This window comes from Lacerta agilis, chromosome 3 (assembly GCF_009819535.1).
Source record: "Lacerta agilis isolate rLacAgi1 chromosome 3, rLacAgi1.pri, whole genome shotgun sequence".
Lineage (NCBI taxonomy): Eukaryota > Metazoa > Chordata > Lepidosauria > Squamata > Lacertidae > Lacerta > Lacerta agilis.
Window position 1 is genome coordinate 115620733 of NC_046314.1, and position 17512 is coordinate 115638244.

A 17512-nucleotide genomic window follows, 5' to 3' on the forward strand; every position below is an offset into this window, starting at 1 on the left:
GCGGCTCACGTTCTCCTTTCCCTTCTTCCTCCCCCCCAACAAACACTCTGTGAGGTGAGTGGGGCTGAGAGACTTCAGAGAAGGGTGACTAGCCCAAGGTCACCCAGCAGCTGCATGGGGAGGAGCGGAGACACGAACCCGGTTCACCAGATTACAAGTCTACCGCTCTTAACCAAGACTCGCTCAGCCAGCTGAGTTCCTCAGGGGAACCCTCGACCACAACCAGCGCCCACATCTCTGAGTGCCCTGCTTGGCGCACACTGACAGAGTTAGATCCCCCGATATTAAGATTGGTTTACTCTATCCGAAGGATCAATTACTATGCCATATACAGTGGTACCTTGGTTCTCAAACGCCGAAAACCCAGAAGTAAGTGTTCCGGTTTTCGAATGATTTTTGGAAGCCGAACGTCCGATGTGGCTGTCGGCTATTGTTTCCAGGGCGCCTGCACCAATCAGAAGCTGCGTCTTAGTTTTCAAACATTTTGGAAGTCAAACGGACTTCTGGAACGGATTAAGTTTGGCTCTTTTGTTTTTGCTATTTATTTTGCAATTTTTTGTTTTGTTTTTGAGGCTTTTTCGGTTAATTTGTTTTTGTGACTGTGTGGAACCCATTTGAGGTACTGATTGATGGATCCTGTGACTGCGGAAATGGATAAAAGCCCCCCATCCAAACAGTGACTATCATCAGTGCAGGGAAGAAGAAAAATGTAATTTTTATTTTTGTCATCTACAAAACTGTCTTATTTATTTTATAGTACAGTACATTGGTTATTGCTTTCATTTTATGGATCAATGGTATCATCAAATAATAAAATTAATGTTAAATTGCTGTTTTAGGGGTTGTTTTTAACAGATTAATTCATTTTGCATTACATTCTATGGGAAAGCGTGCCTTGGTTTTAGAGCCATTCTATGGGAAAGCGTGCCTTTGGTTTTGGAACAGGCTTCCAGAACGGATTAAGTTTTTTGAACCAAGGTACCACTGCATATTTATCCAATCTGTAGATCTCTCTCTCTTTCTCTTTCTCTCTCTCTTTCTCTCTCTCTCACACACATTGTTTAAATGGGAAGCAGATTTCATCATACTTCTCCATGCAAAGTCAACAACCATAAGCAATCCACTCCCAAGTGACAAGTGCCACCATTCCTGCATTACAGGGGGTTGGACTAGATGACCCTTGGGGGTCCTTCCAACTCTACAATTCTGATTGCAAGGTTGTGGTGGGAATTAAAAGGGGAGAACCACGCACACCACACGCAGCTCCACGAAGGCAGGGCGAAAATGTGTTACATAATACTCTTTTGAAGCAATGTGCAGAGCAGGATTGGACTCCAGCTCATTGGCTGAGGTCAATGATGATCAGTTTGGGTGCTTGAGAGGGCTCTGTGCACCAGAACCCAGAGCTTAAGCACGACGGAAACCCCTGCTTTACTTTAGCAGTGGTTTTGATGCCTTTTTTTCCAAATCAGGAAGGAATTTGCACCGATAACTGAGCAGGATTTTTTACTAAAGCAGCAGCCAGGTCCCAGGTAAAGGTAAAGGGACCCCTGACCATTAGGTCCAGTCGCGGACGACTCTGGGGTTGCGGTGCTCATCTCGCTTTACTGGCCGAGGGAGCCGACGTCCAGCTTCCGGGTCATGTGGCCAGCATGACATAGCCGCTTCTGGCGAACCAGAGCAGCACACGGAAATGCCATTTACCTTCCCGCCGGAGCGGTACCTATTTATCTACTTGCACTTTGACGTCCTTTCGAACTGCTTGGTGGGCAGGAGCTGAGACTGAGCAACAGGAGCTCCCCCCGTCACGGGGATTCGAACCGCCGACCTTCCGATCGGCAAGCCCTAGGCTCTGTGGTTTAACCCACAGCGCCACCCGCGTCCCTAGGAAGCAACTGCAAAAAATGCCACATGCAAGCAGAAGTCCTCTGATGAGCGGAAACCTGGGCACAGTAGCAGAGGGTAGTTATGACGCCCCATCCCAGGTTTTTTTGGGGTGGCAGCAGCAGTCCTACAGGCCTCCGGTTGTCCACTAGACCAGCCTTTGGTCCTGATCCATCGGGGCTCACATTCTTCAGGGAAGGGGGGGAAGCGGGCAAGGCAAGAGGAACGGCAGACCTCGTGGATGTGCTGGCAGAAGGCGGGCACCGTGGTCAGCTGGCTGATGAGGTTCAGGTATGCGGCACCGAGGGCATAGAGGGCGCAGCGACAGTATAAAGGCAGGTTGTCCTCGTTGACCTGGGCCAGCTCCTGCAAAAAGAGGGTTGGGAGGTTATGGGTCCGGGCAGCCCGATATGGATGCCAACCGAGGAACTTGAGAGACCCGGAAACGCCTGGTTCTCCTCTGCTGGCTCTGCTTCTCTATCGCCTTGTTGGGTTGAACTGGGTTATTTTAAAGCCAGGCATGTCCAACAGGTAGATCGCGACCTACCGGTAGATCACCGGATGTCTGCGGTAGGTCACCGGCTCCCCCCAAACAAGCTGAACAACTGTGGCTCCCCTAAAAACAGCTCAACATCTTACCTCCTCCCTGAAAAAACTCAACATCCTTGACCCGAACCTAAGCTCCTGAAGGTAATGGGGCCCTTTCTATGTCCCGCTGTCCTTTGTCAACAACAAATGGTCGCTGTTTCTTGTGTTGAATATATGCTATATGGTAATTTATGGACCTCATAGGTATCTCAAGCCATTTGCATGTGTTGCCACGCAACCCGTCCATGCAGAATGTCGGCACCCTATATATAGAAAGGAGCAAACCCGGGATATTTTAGGGAGCAGGCTAGCAGGAGGGGCCCATTGCTTACATCATACGATTAGTTTCTTTCCTCTGTAATGTGCTTCCTGAGATCAAACTCTGCCAGAGGTTGCCCATATATTGCACCCTGTTCTCTCTCCTCCTGACCCCCCCCCCCCCAGAAATAAGGGAATCAATCAGCCGTCTCCCAGCCAAGACGCACAGGGTATTGGCAGCCCCCCGCCCCCGCAGCCCCCTGGCCCAGCGCCTACCTGCATGGCCAGCGCCAGGCGGATCAGGTCCACCACCACCTCCTCGTTGGCCAGCTCGATGCTGGTGAGAGCCAGTAGGCTGTAGATGGCCTCGTAATGCGCCCGCCCATTGCTCTCCTCCTTGCATGTCAAATACATGTGGCGATACAGCTGTTGCGAGTGCTGCGGGGAAGCAGAGAGGCAGCATTTGTGAGAGAGGCGTCACCGGAGGACTTTTATACTTCCATGCCTGCGAAAAGTAAACTGCCAGCATCATAGGTTCTTGTGAGGTTTGGAGCTTCCGGGGTTAAAGAAACTCAACAGTTCGCTCCTCCCACAGGGAGGAGGATGTGTCATACATCCGGGTATCTGCTGTATGCGATGTCTTTGTGATTTATGTGACGCACCGTTTATTTTCCGAGTCAGTCTTGCTTTCGCTTTTGAGCGGACCGGAGAGGCCGGAGATGTCGCCCGAATCTCCGGGACAAGCTCTGTGATTTATATGCTTGTAAATAAAGCGTACTTGCTTTGAAACAACCCAGACGTTGTGGGATTTATTGCTGGCACAAGGGACACATACCGTTGCGCAAGAAGGAGAAGGAAGAAGTCTGAAAAAATTCTGCAAAAGCACTGGAGAAGCAGGAAAACGCAGAGGAAGCGTAGCTGGACACCACTCCAAGTGCTAAGCTGGTTTTGAGGCTTTTCCAGTTAAAAGCAAAAGCCCAACAGTTCTACAGTACAGAAATCTGGAGTGCGGCCAAATTTGGAATACGGCACAGTCCTGATTGCCTCGGAAAGGGCAGCCAAAATAATCAGGGGAATGGAGAGACTCACCTAAGAGGAAAGGTTGCAGTCTTGGGGTTTTTTTTGTTTAGCGAAAAGGAAAGTTAAGAGTCAACATGACAGAAGTTTATAAAATTATGCAAGGTATGGGTAGAGAAGCAATTTCTGAAGCGCTCCTTTGTGTGCCTCCTCCTCGAGAGGTCCGCAGGGTGGCAACACGAGAGCGGGGCCTTCTCTGCAGTGGCTCCCCGTCTGCGGTATTCTCTCCCCAGGGAAATTCACCTGGTGCCTTCATTATACGAATGCGCCGGGCAAAAATGTTCCCTTTTAACCAGGCCTTTGGTTGATTAGATTGACATCCTATGCCCTTTTAAAATATGCTTTGTGTGTGTGTGTGTGTGTGTGTGTGTGTGAGGAGTGTTACTGGGTTGTGGTTTTTGTTTTTATCATGCATTTTGTGGTTTTATATCTTGATTTTATGCTGTGAACCACCCTGAGACCCCTAGGTATAGGTCGGTTAATAAATTCAATAAATAGCAACCACAGGTGCTAGAACCTTATTAGCACAAGTTTGGAAACAACAACAGATTCCAACTGTAGAAGAATGGAGACAAAAAATGGTGGGCTATATGGAAATAGCAAAATTGACAGCAAGAATTCGGCAAACAGGAAGGAAAACGTTTGAAAAAGAATGGGGAAAATTTTTGTTATATCTAAACAGGATGTGTGGAATTTGAAATGGTAATATAATCTCATTGCTTAATCTAGAACACTTTATTGGAAGTCGGAAATGTATATTGGTATAAAGAGGAAAATATGAAGATTATAGAGTATGAAAATAATTTAGAACATAAGATAAAAACAATAAAGAAGTCTAAAACCACAAGAATCAATTAAGAGGAACAATAAAACAGAGGAAGAAGGGGGGAAGCCGGAGGGGAAAGAAAGGGGAGGGGGCATGGGGGGGTTAATGCTGGTGGGTTTGTATTGTAAGAAGAGTGGAGCTCACAAGATGTAAGGTGGAATATAAATATGAATTGTGATATAAATATATGGGATGTAATGTAATTCAACGGATAATAATGTAAATATAATCTATAAGTTCTAAGTATGTATGTTAAAGTTAAATTTAATAAAAATTATGAATCAAAAAACAAAAAAATATAAATTCAATAAATAATAATAATAATAATAATAATAATAATAATACGAGTTTGTCTCACTCTCATAACACCAGAATCTGTGAACATGCAACGAATGTTGGCAGATTCAGATGAATAGAAGAAATGACTTTTTCATGCAGCGCAGAATACTGAAAAATCAGTATTAAACTGTTCGTTAAGCTGCCCACTTGGAAACCCGGATCGCATAGCTGCCAACCTTTCCCCCCTTTTTTGCCGGAAATTCCCTTATTATAGAAGTGGGGAACAGCAGGGAGGGTTGACGGTTTGCTTTTGGGAATCGCTTACAGAAAAATTAGCTAGTTTGCTCCTCTGAGTTATCGAGGGAGGAATCATTAATCGGTCCCCAGCGGCACAAGGGTGAATCAGCTTTGACCTCGTGTCTTTCTGGAGACCAAACAACTCCAGCCCAGCAGAAGGCTCTGGACTGTCTCCAATGCTGGCCTGACCCAGAGTAGACCCAACAAAAATATTAGCTGGGCTGCAATGATTTTAATGGGTCTACGTTCATTGCGGAGTTAAACTGTGGAACTCCCTGCCACAGGAGACTCTGATGCCCACCAGCCTGGGTGGCTTTAAAAGAGAACTGGACAAATTGGCAGAGGAGAAGAGGACTATCGATGGCTACCAGCCAGGGGGACCATGTTCTGCCTCCACGTTTGGAGGCATTCGTGCTTCTGAATACCAGTTGTTGGAAACCACAGGAGGGGAGATGGTCGGCTTTGGGTGCAAATCCTGCTTGGGGGTTTGCCATAATTGGCATTTGGTTGGCCACTATGAGAACAGGATGCTGGCCTAGATGGGCCACTGGCCTGATCCAGCAAGCTCTCCCTGTGTTATTTATGACGTTTAACCTTAGCCAGGTTACGGGCGTTCTTGCCTGGGATCACAAGAGCAGCACCTATTCTCAGTAGTGCCTCAGCCCAGTATACCTGAAGGAGCACCAGCCCATTGTTTAGCCTGGACACGGAGGTCCAGCTCCGAAGGCCTTCTGGCGGTTCCCTCCCTGCGAGAAGTGAGGTTACAGGGAACCAGGCAGAGGGCCTTCTCGGTGGTGGCACCCGCCCTGTGGAAAGCCCTCCCATCAGAAGTCAAGGAAAGAAACAACTTTCTGACTTTTAGAAGACATCTGAAGGCAGCCCTGTTTAGGGAAGTTTTTAATGTTTGGTGTTTTATTGTGTTTTTAATATTCTGTTGGAAGCCGCCCAGAATGGCTGGGGACGCCCGGCCAGATGGGCGGGTTTAAGTAATAAATTATTATTATTATTATTATTATTAAACGGCGTTGTACATGGAAAGTGCTAGAAATGATGTTATTTTTTCCCTGTTGATGTTTACCTGTCTACCTGTCTGGCTCGCATCCTTCTACCTGCAAGTCTTGCAAACCCACAAGCGCCTCCCCCCGCCCCCCCCGTACCTTTTTCATGAAGACGGTATCCTGGCGGGAGCACTTGTCCACTTTCAGCTTCAGGATGGAGATGTCGCTGATGGTGCTGTGCGGGGAAATGGCAAAGGATGAAACGAGAGGCAGCGTGGCATAGCGGTTGCAGCGCTGGACCCGGGAGACCGAGGTTGACGTCCCCACTCAGCCACGAGGCTCGACTGGGTGTGACCTCGCCCCAGGCACAGACTCTCAGCCTAACCTACCCCATAGGGCTGTTGTGGGGGTTAAATGACGAGGGGGGGGAGGACTATGCATGCCCCCCCCTGAGAAAATAGGGGGTTGCAAATGCAATAAAGGAGAATTAACACAGGCACAGCAAAAACTTTCTTTAGCTTCCACCAGGAGCATATTAAGACCTTGGATGAAATGTCTCTGGCATCATCCGTCCAAGGAGGTAGCCCGCTAATTTGATAGGAAAGTGAAGAAGAAATTACCAACTTTGGAGGATCGGCGTGGATTTGATTTAAATCAAACTGATTTAAACCACAATTTAAATCACTAGTCAGTAAGGCTCAGGGTGGATTAAAAAAAGATCAGATTTAAATTTTAAAAAATCAGATTTTTTATTTAAATCAGATTTTTTTATTTAAATCAGATTTTTAAAAATTTAAATCAGAATTTTTATATTTAAATCAGATTTTTTTTTAAAATCCACCCTGAGCCTTACTGACTAGTGATTTAAATCGTGATTTAAATAAGATTGATTATATCAAATCCAGCCTGGAAAACTGACAATGAGCTGAGCTGGGGAAACTGGCAGGTTTAGTCAGAGAAAAGTCATTGTTGACATTTGTTAAAGACTGGAAACCTCTCACAGACTTTTTGCGTGAAAAACCAAATAATTATATTTGGGTATGAGGATTGAAAACAACTCAACTCATTTCATTTCGGCTTTAAGCCCATATAGATAACAACCAAAAACAGAAACAGAGCAGAGCAGCCTGGTTTACAATTACTAAGAATAAATTAGATTTTAAAAAGTGCTCAGCTGAATAGAATATGATAAAAGTTAAATTAAAATTTCAAACTCTTTATATAACAATCCATTGTGTCAGGACTGAGGTCAGAAATTTTGCCATATGTAGGGTTACAATCGAGCCTGTATCTTGACAGTGCTTTTTTGGGTGTTGGATTGGACAAAGTGAATGTTGTTTTTATAAAGTGGACAGATGAAGAATCTGATTTTTTTTTTTTACTTTCTCTTATCTTTCTGTCTTTCTCTTTTAACCTCTATTTCAATCTCTCTCTCTCTCTCTCTCTCTCTCTCTCTCTCTCTCTCTCTCTCTCTCTCTCTCTCTCTCTCTCCCTTCCCCTTTTTATGCTTTTATTGCAGCTAGATCCAAGTCTTAGATTAAAAAGGGAAAATATTTTGTATTTTTCTCTATAGGTAAAGATAAAGGGACCCCTAACCATTAGGTCCAGTCATGTCTGACTCTGGGGTTGCAGCGCTCAGCTCACTTTATTGTCTGAGGGAGCCAGCGTCCAGCTTCTGGGTCATGTGGCCAGCATGACAAAGCCGCTTCTGGCGAACCAGAGCAGCGCACTGAAACGCTGTTTACCTTCCCGCCGGAGTGGTACCTATTTATCTACTTGCACTTTGACGTGCTTTCGAACTGCTAGGTGGGCAGGAGCAGGGACAGAGCAACGGGAGCTCACCCCGTCATTGCGGGGATTCGAACCGCCGACCTTCTGATCGGCAAGCCCTAGGCTCTGTGGTTTAACCCACAGCGCCTCCCCCCAAAAGCTCAACAACTATCGGCAACCCTGCCCCCCACAAAAGCTCAACAACAAGGAAAAATACGGTAAATTGCCGCACTTTGCAAAAAATAAGCGGGTTTTGGGTTGCAGTTTGGGCACTCGGTCTGTAAAAGTTTCACCACCGCTGGTCTAGGGTCCTGCTGCAACCCCACGAAGTTGACCCGGGCTCCCGTGCCCCATCCTGCCCCCCTGCAAACGGAGGGCAAGGCCTGCGCACCTGATGGTCTGGAACTTGTGCTTGTTCCCGTGGCGGTCGATGAAGCTGATGAGGATCTGGAGGACAAAGAGGCGGATCTCTGCGTCCTCCATCAGAGCCGACGACAGGAGCCGGTCCAGGAAGGAGCTGGGGAGAGCCGTCAGCATGTTGCTGCACTGGAAGCCGGTGGAGACCTGCAGGGTCCACAGAGATCTCAGTTAACCGGCGCCAACCTCACAGAATCACAGAGCCTTCCTGTTAGGTATTATGTCCGTGGAAATTAAGGAAAACCATAGACCCTTCTTTATGTACGAAACCACAGCGGCTAGGACAGGCATAGGCAAATCCCGGCCCTCCAGATGTTTTGGAACTACAATTCCCATCATCCCTAGCTAACAGGACCAGTGGTCAGGGATGATGGGAATTGTGGTCAGGGATGATGGGAAATTAAGGAAAACCATAGACCCTTCTTTATGTATGCAACCACAGCGGCTAGGACAGGCATAGGTAAATCTCGGCCCTCCAGATGTTTTGGAACTACAATTCCCATCATTCCTAGCTAACAGGACCAGTGGTCAGGGATGATGGGAATTGTAGTCTCAAAACATCTGGAGGGCCGGAGTTTGCCCATGCCTGGGCTAGGATTTTAATAGCAAGGAATTGGAAAGGTGAGAACATCCCCACAAAAACGGACTGGCAAGCGAAGACGATAGAACACTTACAACTTGCCAAAGCGACAGGGAGAAGAAGAGGGAATTCAGTACAGAAAGTGAATAAAGAGTGGATGCTATTTAAAGGATATCTTAAAAATTACAGTTACAGGTAAGTAGCCGTGTTGGTCTGCCATAGTCAAAACAAAATAAAAATTGTTTTAAAAATTACAATGTTAATCTCCTGGCAGACCTAGAATGAATCTTGAAATATAGAGAATGTACATAGTAAAAGTTTACGGATATAAAATGGGAAAGTAAAATAATAATAATAATAATAATAATAATAATAATAATAATAATAATGAAATGTGTATAGCTTAACAAAGTGTAAATAGCACAACGAGAAGAATCGGAAGTTAGTGTCTATGATGTCTAGGGTGTGTCTATGTCTATGTTGTGGTGTGTATTGTCGGAGTTATATGTAAATTGATGAATAATAAAGGTAATTTTAACAAAATAGGAAATTCTTTCCAGTAGCACCTTAGAGACCAACTGAGTTTGTTCTTGGTATGAGCTTTCGTGTGCATGCACACTTCTTCAGAATTTTCTATTTTGTTTCGACTATGGCAGACCAGCACGGCTACCCACCTGTAAAGGTAATTTTAATTATTATTATTATTATTATTATTATTATTATTATTATTTAAAAGAATCACAGAGTCGGAAGGGCGCTCCACGGCAGCTCAGCTCCAACACATGCTGTAGGGAAGCTTTCCCAGATTCTGGGATTAATGCATGTCACGATCCACCACGATCCCCACGCCATATTGCATTACCTGGAGGAGGGATTTCAGCAGCATGATTTGCGTCAGCCGATTCCGATTCTCCCTAAAGAGGCAAAAGTTGAGATTAAAGATCGGCAGTGGTGACTGAGAAGCTGACTCAAAATCACGGAGCGACGGAAACAGAATTTCCTTTGCTGAAGGGTGCAAGGTGACAAAGGAAATAAGCTCCGCCTTTCTCATTTTCTCTTTTGCAGTGATGGTGCCTATGCTGCACAGTCTAAAAAAGTACACACACCCACACCCTCTGCAATTTTGCTAACGGCATCTTTATTTCTCAGGCGGCATGTCTGAGTTACAGGGAAACTTCCCAGCACTGACGGACAAATTAAGAAATAGCTTTTTCAGTAAATTCTTTAAAACTAACGCCACAAAGCCTGCTTGTTAACTACGCTCGTGAAGCCGTTTCTAAACAATTGGCTTGGTTTTTAAATGCTGATTATTATTTTCCAAAGTAATTGCAAATAATTTGAATCTTGAGTTGGAGGAGTGAGCCGCTGGGGAGACGCCCCCCCTCACCCTGTCAATAATACTCTTTCCCCACCCCCCCAATATGCAGAAAGTCCCCCACCCTCAAACTCGGCTAGTTTCAGCAACCCAAAGACTTGCTAAGGCTCCAGCCTTTTATAGAGAGATGCGGCTGATTCTTTCCACCTTCCCATCAAAACATCTATCGCCTTTAATTAATTTCCTGAAGGGTCGCCTCTCATTTTCCCAGCTCCCAGGTGGAGATTTAAATAGACATCTCCTATTAGTCCAAGGTAAGGGACCCAGGTGGCGCTGTGGGTTAAACCACAGAGCATAGGGCTTGCCGATCAGAAGGTCAGCGGTTCAAATCCCTGCCATGGGGTGAGCTCCCGTTGCTCGGTCCCTGCTCCTGCCCACCTAGCAGTTCGAAAGCACATCAAAGTGCAAGTAGATAAATAGGTACCACTCCAGCGGGAAGGTAAACGGCGTTTCCGTGCGCTGCTCTGGTTCGCCAGAAGCGGCTTTGTCATGCTGGCCACATGACCCGGAAGCTGTCTGCGGACAAACGCCGGCTCCCTCGGCCTATAGAGCGAGATGAGCGCCGCAACCCCAGAGTCGGACACGACTGGACCTGATGGTCAGGGGTCCCTTTACCTTTAAGAGCTGTTTATTTTTAAACAGAAATGAGAATCGGGACCATTTTGCTACGTGCTTCCTGGCATCAGACAGAGCTGAGACATCTTGAGGAAACGGCACAAAATGTGGTGCTTAAAAGTCAACATTTTGGTGGACAGAGCAGAGAATCTCTCCAGGTACCTGCAAGCACTTAGCGAAATGGGCTTCTAATTCGTCCCAAAGGTGGTCTCTTAGCGCCCACAAAATGGCACCCTTAGGAGATACTGGCCATAATGGTTATGCTCTGTCTCCAAGGTCGGAGGCAGCAACGCTCCCGAATGCCAGTAGCTGGAAACTGCGGGAGTCAGAGAATTGCCAAGTTGGATGGGACCACTGAGGGTCATCTAGTCCAACCCCCTGCAACAGAGGAGTCACAGACTGCGGGAAGAGGATTTGGGGTGGGGCTGGTGGGGAAGGCAAAGGAGAGAGTAAAACAGTCGGAAGGAAAAGGGGTAAAGGGGAGAGGGGAGTAAAGGGGGAAGGAGAAAAGTGTCCTCACCCAGCTTTGCCCGTGTCTAGAGGGTGATGCAGAGAAGGAAGAGGGACCTTGCTCATGATAAAGAGCATGACCTCCGACCTCTGATAGGTGGGCAGGGTGCTGGCAAACGAACCTAAAGAAAGACAGCAGGAAGAGAGCATGCAAGACGGTCCAGCTTCGGGGGGGGGGGGAGAAGATGGGGGTGAACGGACAAGTAGGCAGGCAGGCAGGCAGAGAGGGCAGCCAGGGGGGCGGTCCGCCCCGGTTTCCATAATGGAGGGGGTGACAAATTATCAAGGAAAAATATATTTTTTTTTTGAATTTTTTTCTTGAAAATGCCTGCTCCGAAGGTCTTATCTTACTATACTAGGGATTATATAGCTATTTCATGCCTATCGGTTAATATCTTGACCCTCCTCCACCAAAATAGCTGTTCACTTGGCTGTTTTCCTATGTCGTGAAGGCTGAAATTTCAGTTCAGTGGAGCACTTACTGTTCCCAACCCTAACCCTGTGGAAAGCCATCTAATTAGACTTCAGTTTGATTTTGAGATGTTTTTAGGAGGTAATTTAATTATTGTTTGATTTTATACCAATGTTATGTATCTGATGTTAGCCACCCTAAGCCCGACTTTGGCCAGGGAGGGTGGGATATAAATAAAAGTTATTTATTATTATTACTTGTTATTATTCCTTTGTAAGAAAATATAAAATAACGTAAAACCATTTTTGCGGGGGGAGGGGGATTCAATGGGGGGGGTTGACAAGAAATTTTCCGCACCGGGTACCACCTGACCTTCCTATGCCTTGGGGAGGGGGGTTGACAAAATTTTTTTTGCCCCCGGGTACCAATTTACCTTGCTACGCCCCTGAGAGAGGGAGCAAGCACCCAAGGCAAGAAGGGGGGGCACTCTCTTTTCAGGCCAGAAACATTTCACCAAGATGTCGAGACGCTTTCCTGCTCTCCCGCCGGCCATGGGGAATAGGATCATAGGATCCCGAACTGTCGAGTTGGAAGGGACCCCTGGGGGTCATCTAGTCCAACCCCCTGCAATGCTGGAATAGCGACGGTCCCGGTCCAAACTTGCGCCGCTAACTTTGCCATGAAAAATAGCTCCCGTATGGGGTGCTTTAACCTGGAGGCTGTATGGGGTTCCTTTGGAGCAAAGGAAGCTGTTTGTAGGAGCGCCGGAAGCAAACTTCCGTTTGCCAAACCCTGTGTCACCCCAAGAACCGGCCCAGTTTTCAACCATGTCAGAAGGAATGGGTGCTGGTCTGGAGCCAAGCAAGCAAAGGCATCTGCTTAGAGGGGTCCCCCAGATTGGTCGCAGAGGGGTAGGAGAGCGGAAAATAATGCCAATATAGGTACTCCACATCTGGCAAACAATGCGCCCCTCGCATTTCCGACGTGTCAGAAAAGCCCCGGACACAAAGGAGGCTTAGTTTGGTCAGAATCGAAGCCACACTTCCGGAGCTAATGCGAAATACAGCCGTACCTTGGTTTTCGAACAGGTTAGTTCTCGAACGTTTTGGCTCCCAGGTGCCGCAAACCCAGAAGTGAGCGTTCCAGTTTGCAAACTAATTTTGGAAGCCGAACGTCTGCATGCAGCCAATCAGAAGCCGCACTTTGGTTTCCGAACATTTTGGAAGTCAAACGGACTTCCGGAACGGATTCCGTTCGACTTCCGAGGTACGACTGAACATTCCTTCTCGTCAATGAGCCACTATAGCCACTAGAGGGCTTTTTAGACTCATCTACCCAGGCACTGGATGCGGGTGGTGCTGTGGGTTAAACCACAGAGCCTAGGGCTTGCCGATCAGAAGGTCGGCGGTTCGAATCCCCGCAATGACGGGGTGAGCTCCCATTGCTCGGTCCCACCTCCTGCCAACCTAGCAGTTCGAAAGCACATCAAAGTGCAAGTAGATAAATAGGTACCACTCTGGCGGGAAGGTAAACGGCGTTTCCGTGTGCTGCTCTGGTTTGCCAGAAGCGGCTTAATCATGCTGGCCACATGACCCGGAAGCTGTACGCTGGCTCCCTCAGCCAGTAAAGCGAGATGAGCGCCACAACCCCAGAGTCATCCGCGACTGGACCTAATGGTCAGGGGTCCCATTACCTTTACCCAGGTACTATCTGAAACCCGAGGAGCACATTGGTTGCCAGATGTGAAACCCCATCCCATAACTCTCCACTACAACTTTCAGGTGGCCCCAGGTTCAATCCTCACCAGGGCAGACATGCTGGACAAAGCCCCCACCCCATTTTTTTTTAGCAGGGGCACTCAAGAGTACTCTTCTCTCTGCAAAGCCTATCTGCTTAAAATGCAAAAGAATCCATGAGATTCTTAATCTCGGGGTTGTGGGTTCGAGTCCCGCATTGGGCAAAAGAATCCACCATTGCTGGGGGTTGGACTAGATGAGCCTCACGGTCCCTTCCAGTTCTACAATTCTTTGATTCTCCAGTGGCAACCCCCCCCCCCACCATTTCTTTCCCTTCTCTCTCTGTCTCCCATCTGCGTTGACTCTGGCTATTCCTGAGCTTATCCTGACCTCTGCTGGCGGCATGAAAGCAAATTCTGCTTTCCTTCCTTCCTATCTGCCCCCAGCGCTAGAAACTCCCATCCCATTTGCTCCCAAGTGATTTATGGAGAGAGGGAAGTGTTAAGAAGATGAGAAGAGTCTCCTGGATCAGGCCAGGGGCCCATCTGGTCCAGCATCCTGTTCCCACAGCGGCCAACCAGATGTCCATTATGGGAAACCCACAAGCAGGATTCGAACACAAGAGCGTTCCCCAGTCCTGGAGTTTCCAGGAAATGGGATTCAGAAGCATTTCTGCCTCCAGCCATTTGTAGCTCTCTCCTTGCTCTATGAATTTGTCTCATCCTCTTTTAAACCCACCAGAGCTTCCTGTGGGAGAGAGTTCCACAGTTTAACATAGACCCATTAAAATCATTGCACCCCAGCTAATACTTTTGGTGGGTCTACTCTGGGTCAGGTCAGAGCCTTCTCCTGGGCTGGGGTTGTCCTGTCTCCGGAAAGACACGAGGGGAAAGCTGATTCACCCTCGTGCCTCGGGGGACGGATTCTGACCTGTCAGTTAAGGATTCATCTCTCGAAACCTCGGAGGAGCAAACAGGCTCATTTTTCTACAAGGTTTCCAAGCAGGCAGCTTAACAAACAGTTTAATAGTGATTTTCACTTTACAGTACATAGAGGCATGAGTCTCCCCTCTGATTCTTCATCCTTTGTCCTGCTGTGTAGTTGGGTTTTACTCAAGTCCTTACAGCCTTGATGATGCATTGACTGTTTCATTTGCCTTGTCTGTGTTCTTAGTTACAATTAATTAATTAATATATTGGCACTTGATCTTACTGCTAGCCCTCTCCCCCCTGCCCCCAGGAGGCTCATAAGCACAGATGGCAGAGAAATCAATAGAATAACAGTATTGTTATTCCCATCAGAGGTCAAGGGAATAAACAACTACCTGACATTCAGAAAATATCTGAAGGCAGCCCTGTATAGGGAAGCTTTTAATGTGTGATATTTTAATGTATTTGATTTTTGTTGGAAGCCGCTCAGAGTGGCTGGGGAGACCCAGCCAGATGGGCAGGATACTAATAATAATAATAATAATAATAATAATAATAATAGTAGTAGATTCGGAAGGGATCCCCGGTGGTCATTTAGTCCAACCCCCTGCAATGAAAACATTTAGCTAACGAATCCCTGACTTTATATTAAGAAATTTTGTTTAAAAGAAAGTGTATAAGAGGGATGTTATCATGGACCGAATGTCTTAAATAACCTTTTTCTATGTAGCTGACAGATGGAAAATCAGAAGTCCTTATCTTTTCTTTATTTCTTCTTTTCCCATTCTCTCTTCTGTTTCTTTTCCTTTTCTTCTCTCTCTCTCTCTCTTAATTTGCTCTTCCTGCCTCTTTCTCTCTCTTCCTTTTCTCTTTCCCCTTTTATCTTCTGTCGCTGTTTACGTCCCTGTTTCTTTTAAATTTATATCAGTTTTCTACATCTTACTGTATTTGGGAAAGCCTTAACAAAAAATTTAAACAACGAAAAAGAAAGAATCCCTGACTGTTGGCCCTCTGACCTCTGTTTAGAAACCTCCCATGAAAGCGTCTGTCCCGCGGTGAAACAGCTCTCGCTGTCGGAACGTTCTTCCTAATGTTTATTTTTCCTGTTCTGGTTCTGCTCGCATAGAAATGCAATAGATCTACTCGATTCAAACTTCCTGAAACAATACGCAGACATGGGCCTTTCACACTGCACTGCTCCCCAATCAAAAATATGCACAAAAATTGGGGGAAATGTGCACACGGGAACTTGCTTTTTTCACTGAGCCAGACCATTGGTCCATCCAGGACAGTGCTGACTACACTGGCTGGCAGCCACTCTCCAGGATTTCGGGCAGAGGAAGATCTGGCGACGCTGGGAATTGAACCTGGGGTCTCCTGCATGCAAAGGACCCTGAGCTATGATCTTTTTGCTAAGAGGGAGGAGGAGGAAAAGGCTTGGAGCTTCCCCCCGCCCTGCATACCTGTGGTCTTGATCACGGCCTCCTGGAACATCCTCTCTTCGTGCTCCTTGATGATCTTGTTGCCCCCGGCGATGGCGCAATCGTAGCTGCCTGTCAGGGCGTAATCGATGCTCAGGCGCAGCTGCCTCAGGAGGGTGTTGAAGACCTCCAGCACGGTTGGCCCTGGAAGAAGCGCACAGAGCGTCAGAGTCTTATCTGCAAATCCCGCAGCACAGGGGGTCAGACTAGAGGACCCTCGGGGGCCCCTTCCAATTCTACAGGTCTGTGATAGGCTCACTCAACTGCTCTGATCTGTGGCCAAACTGCGAGAGGCAGTGAAGGATAGGCGTGCCTGGCGTGCTCTGGTCCATGGGGTCACGAAGAGTCGGACACGACTGAACGACTGAACAACAACAACAATCTATCTATCTATCTATCTATCTATCTATCTATCTATTCTTGTTACAGAGCTGGGGAAACCCAGCCAGATGGGTGGGGTATAAATGATTAATAATAATAATAATAATAATAATAATAATAATAATAATAATTAATTCTGTACACACATAAATCATAAAGCCTGATACAACTGTCAAAAAAATGGATCAAACAGCCCTCAATGGTCCCTTTGCAGCCAAAAAACAATCCCCAAATGCTTAAAGGTCTAGTTTGGACCTGAGACAGCAGTTGCTTACTTTTAGCCCAGTTTCTGTTCTTATGAGGGAGCGTGGTGCAGTGGTTAGAGTGCCGGAGTTCAAATGCTCCCCCCCCAACCTCATTGGGGGTGACCTCGAGCAAGTCACCGAGCTCTCAGGCTAACCTACCTCGCAGGGGTGTTGTGGGGATTCACTGAGGAGGGGTGGGGAGAACCGAACCCACCACCTTGAGATCCTTGGAAAAATAGCTGGGGTGGATATGCAACAAATGAATTAAAAAAAAAACCTATAAATGCCTCTCCAGGCTAAACTCCCCATCAGTATTTCCCATTGATTTGTCTAGGATTGATCTCTGACTCGTCAGTGCCTTGCCAGTGATAATATCATAAGAACAGCCTGCTGGATCAGTAGTTTCCCAAGTGTGGAGACAGAGTAGAGCCATCCTGTTAGTAGCCATCGATAGCCCTCTCCTCCTCCAGGAATTTCTCCGCTCCTCTTTCAAAGCCATCTAGGCTGGTGACCATCGCTGCCTCCTGCAGCAGCGAGTTCCACAGTTCAGACACGCAAAGAACGGCTTTCTTTGGCCTGCCCCGATTCTTCCAACACTGCTATACTTTGGAGCAGGCGAGTGGCTAGAGATTTATCTGCTGGGAGCGGGCAACGCTCGGACCTCGGACAGCACCTTCTCGGGGGTCCCACCCTGGCTCCTTACCAACCGATCCGGAGGCTGCGATGACGGCCGCCTCCGACAGGACCTCCACTATCCCGGCCCGAACTGTGGCCGCGCTCCTGCTGTTGGCATCCAAGTGGCTTAGAAGCTGCTGGATCACGAGGTGAGAGTGCTGGGGCTGGAAGAGGCGAGA

At 47.2% G+C, this 17512-nt stretch overlaps 1 protein-coding gene across 6 annotated transcripts in view; it reads right to left on the reverse strand.

The window, feature by feature from the left end:
- The window catches only part of EFR3B (EFR3 homolog B), a 115082-nt gene that overhangs the window by 9001 nt on the left and 88569 nt on the right, over positions 1-17512 (reverse strand). For all 6 annotated transcript variants that reach the window (XM_033145221.1, XM_033145218.1, XM_033145216.1 and 3 more), the window contains exons 9-16: positions 17362-17497; positions 16015-16176; positions 11485-11596; positions 9837-9888; positions 8369-8541; positions 6367-6442; positions 3007-3168; positions 2119-2250 (exon numbers count right to left, since the gene is read on the reverse strand). In XM_033145221.1, coding sequence (XP_033001112.1) covers positions 2119-2250; positions 3007-3168; positions 6367-6442; positions 8369-8541; positions 9837-9888; positions 11485-11596; positions 16015-16176; positions 17362-17497 — 1005 coding nt within the window. The remainder of the gene's footprint in view (positions 1-2118; positions 2251-3006; positions 3169-6366; positions 6443-8368; positions 8542-9836; positions 9889-11484; positions 11597-16014; positions 16177-17361; positions 17498-17512) is intronic.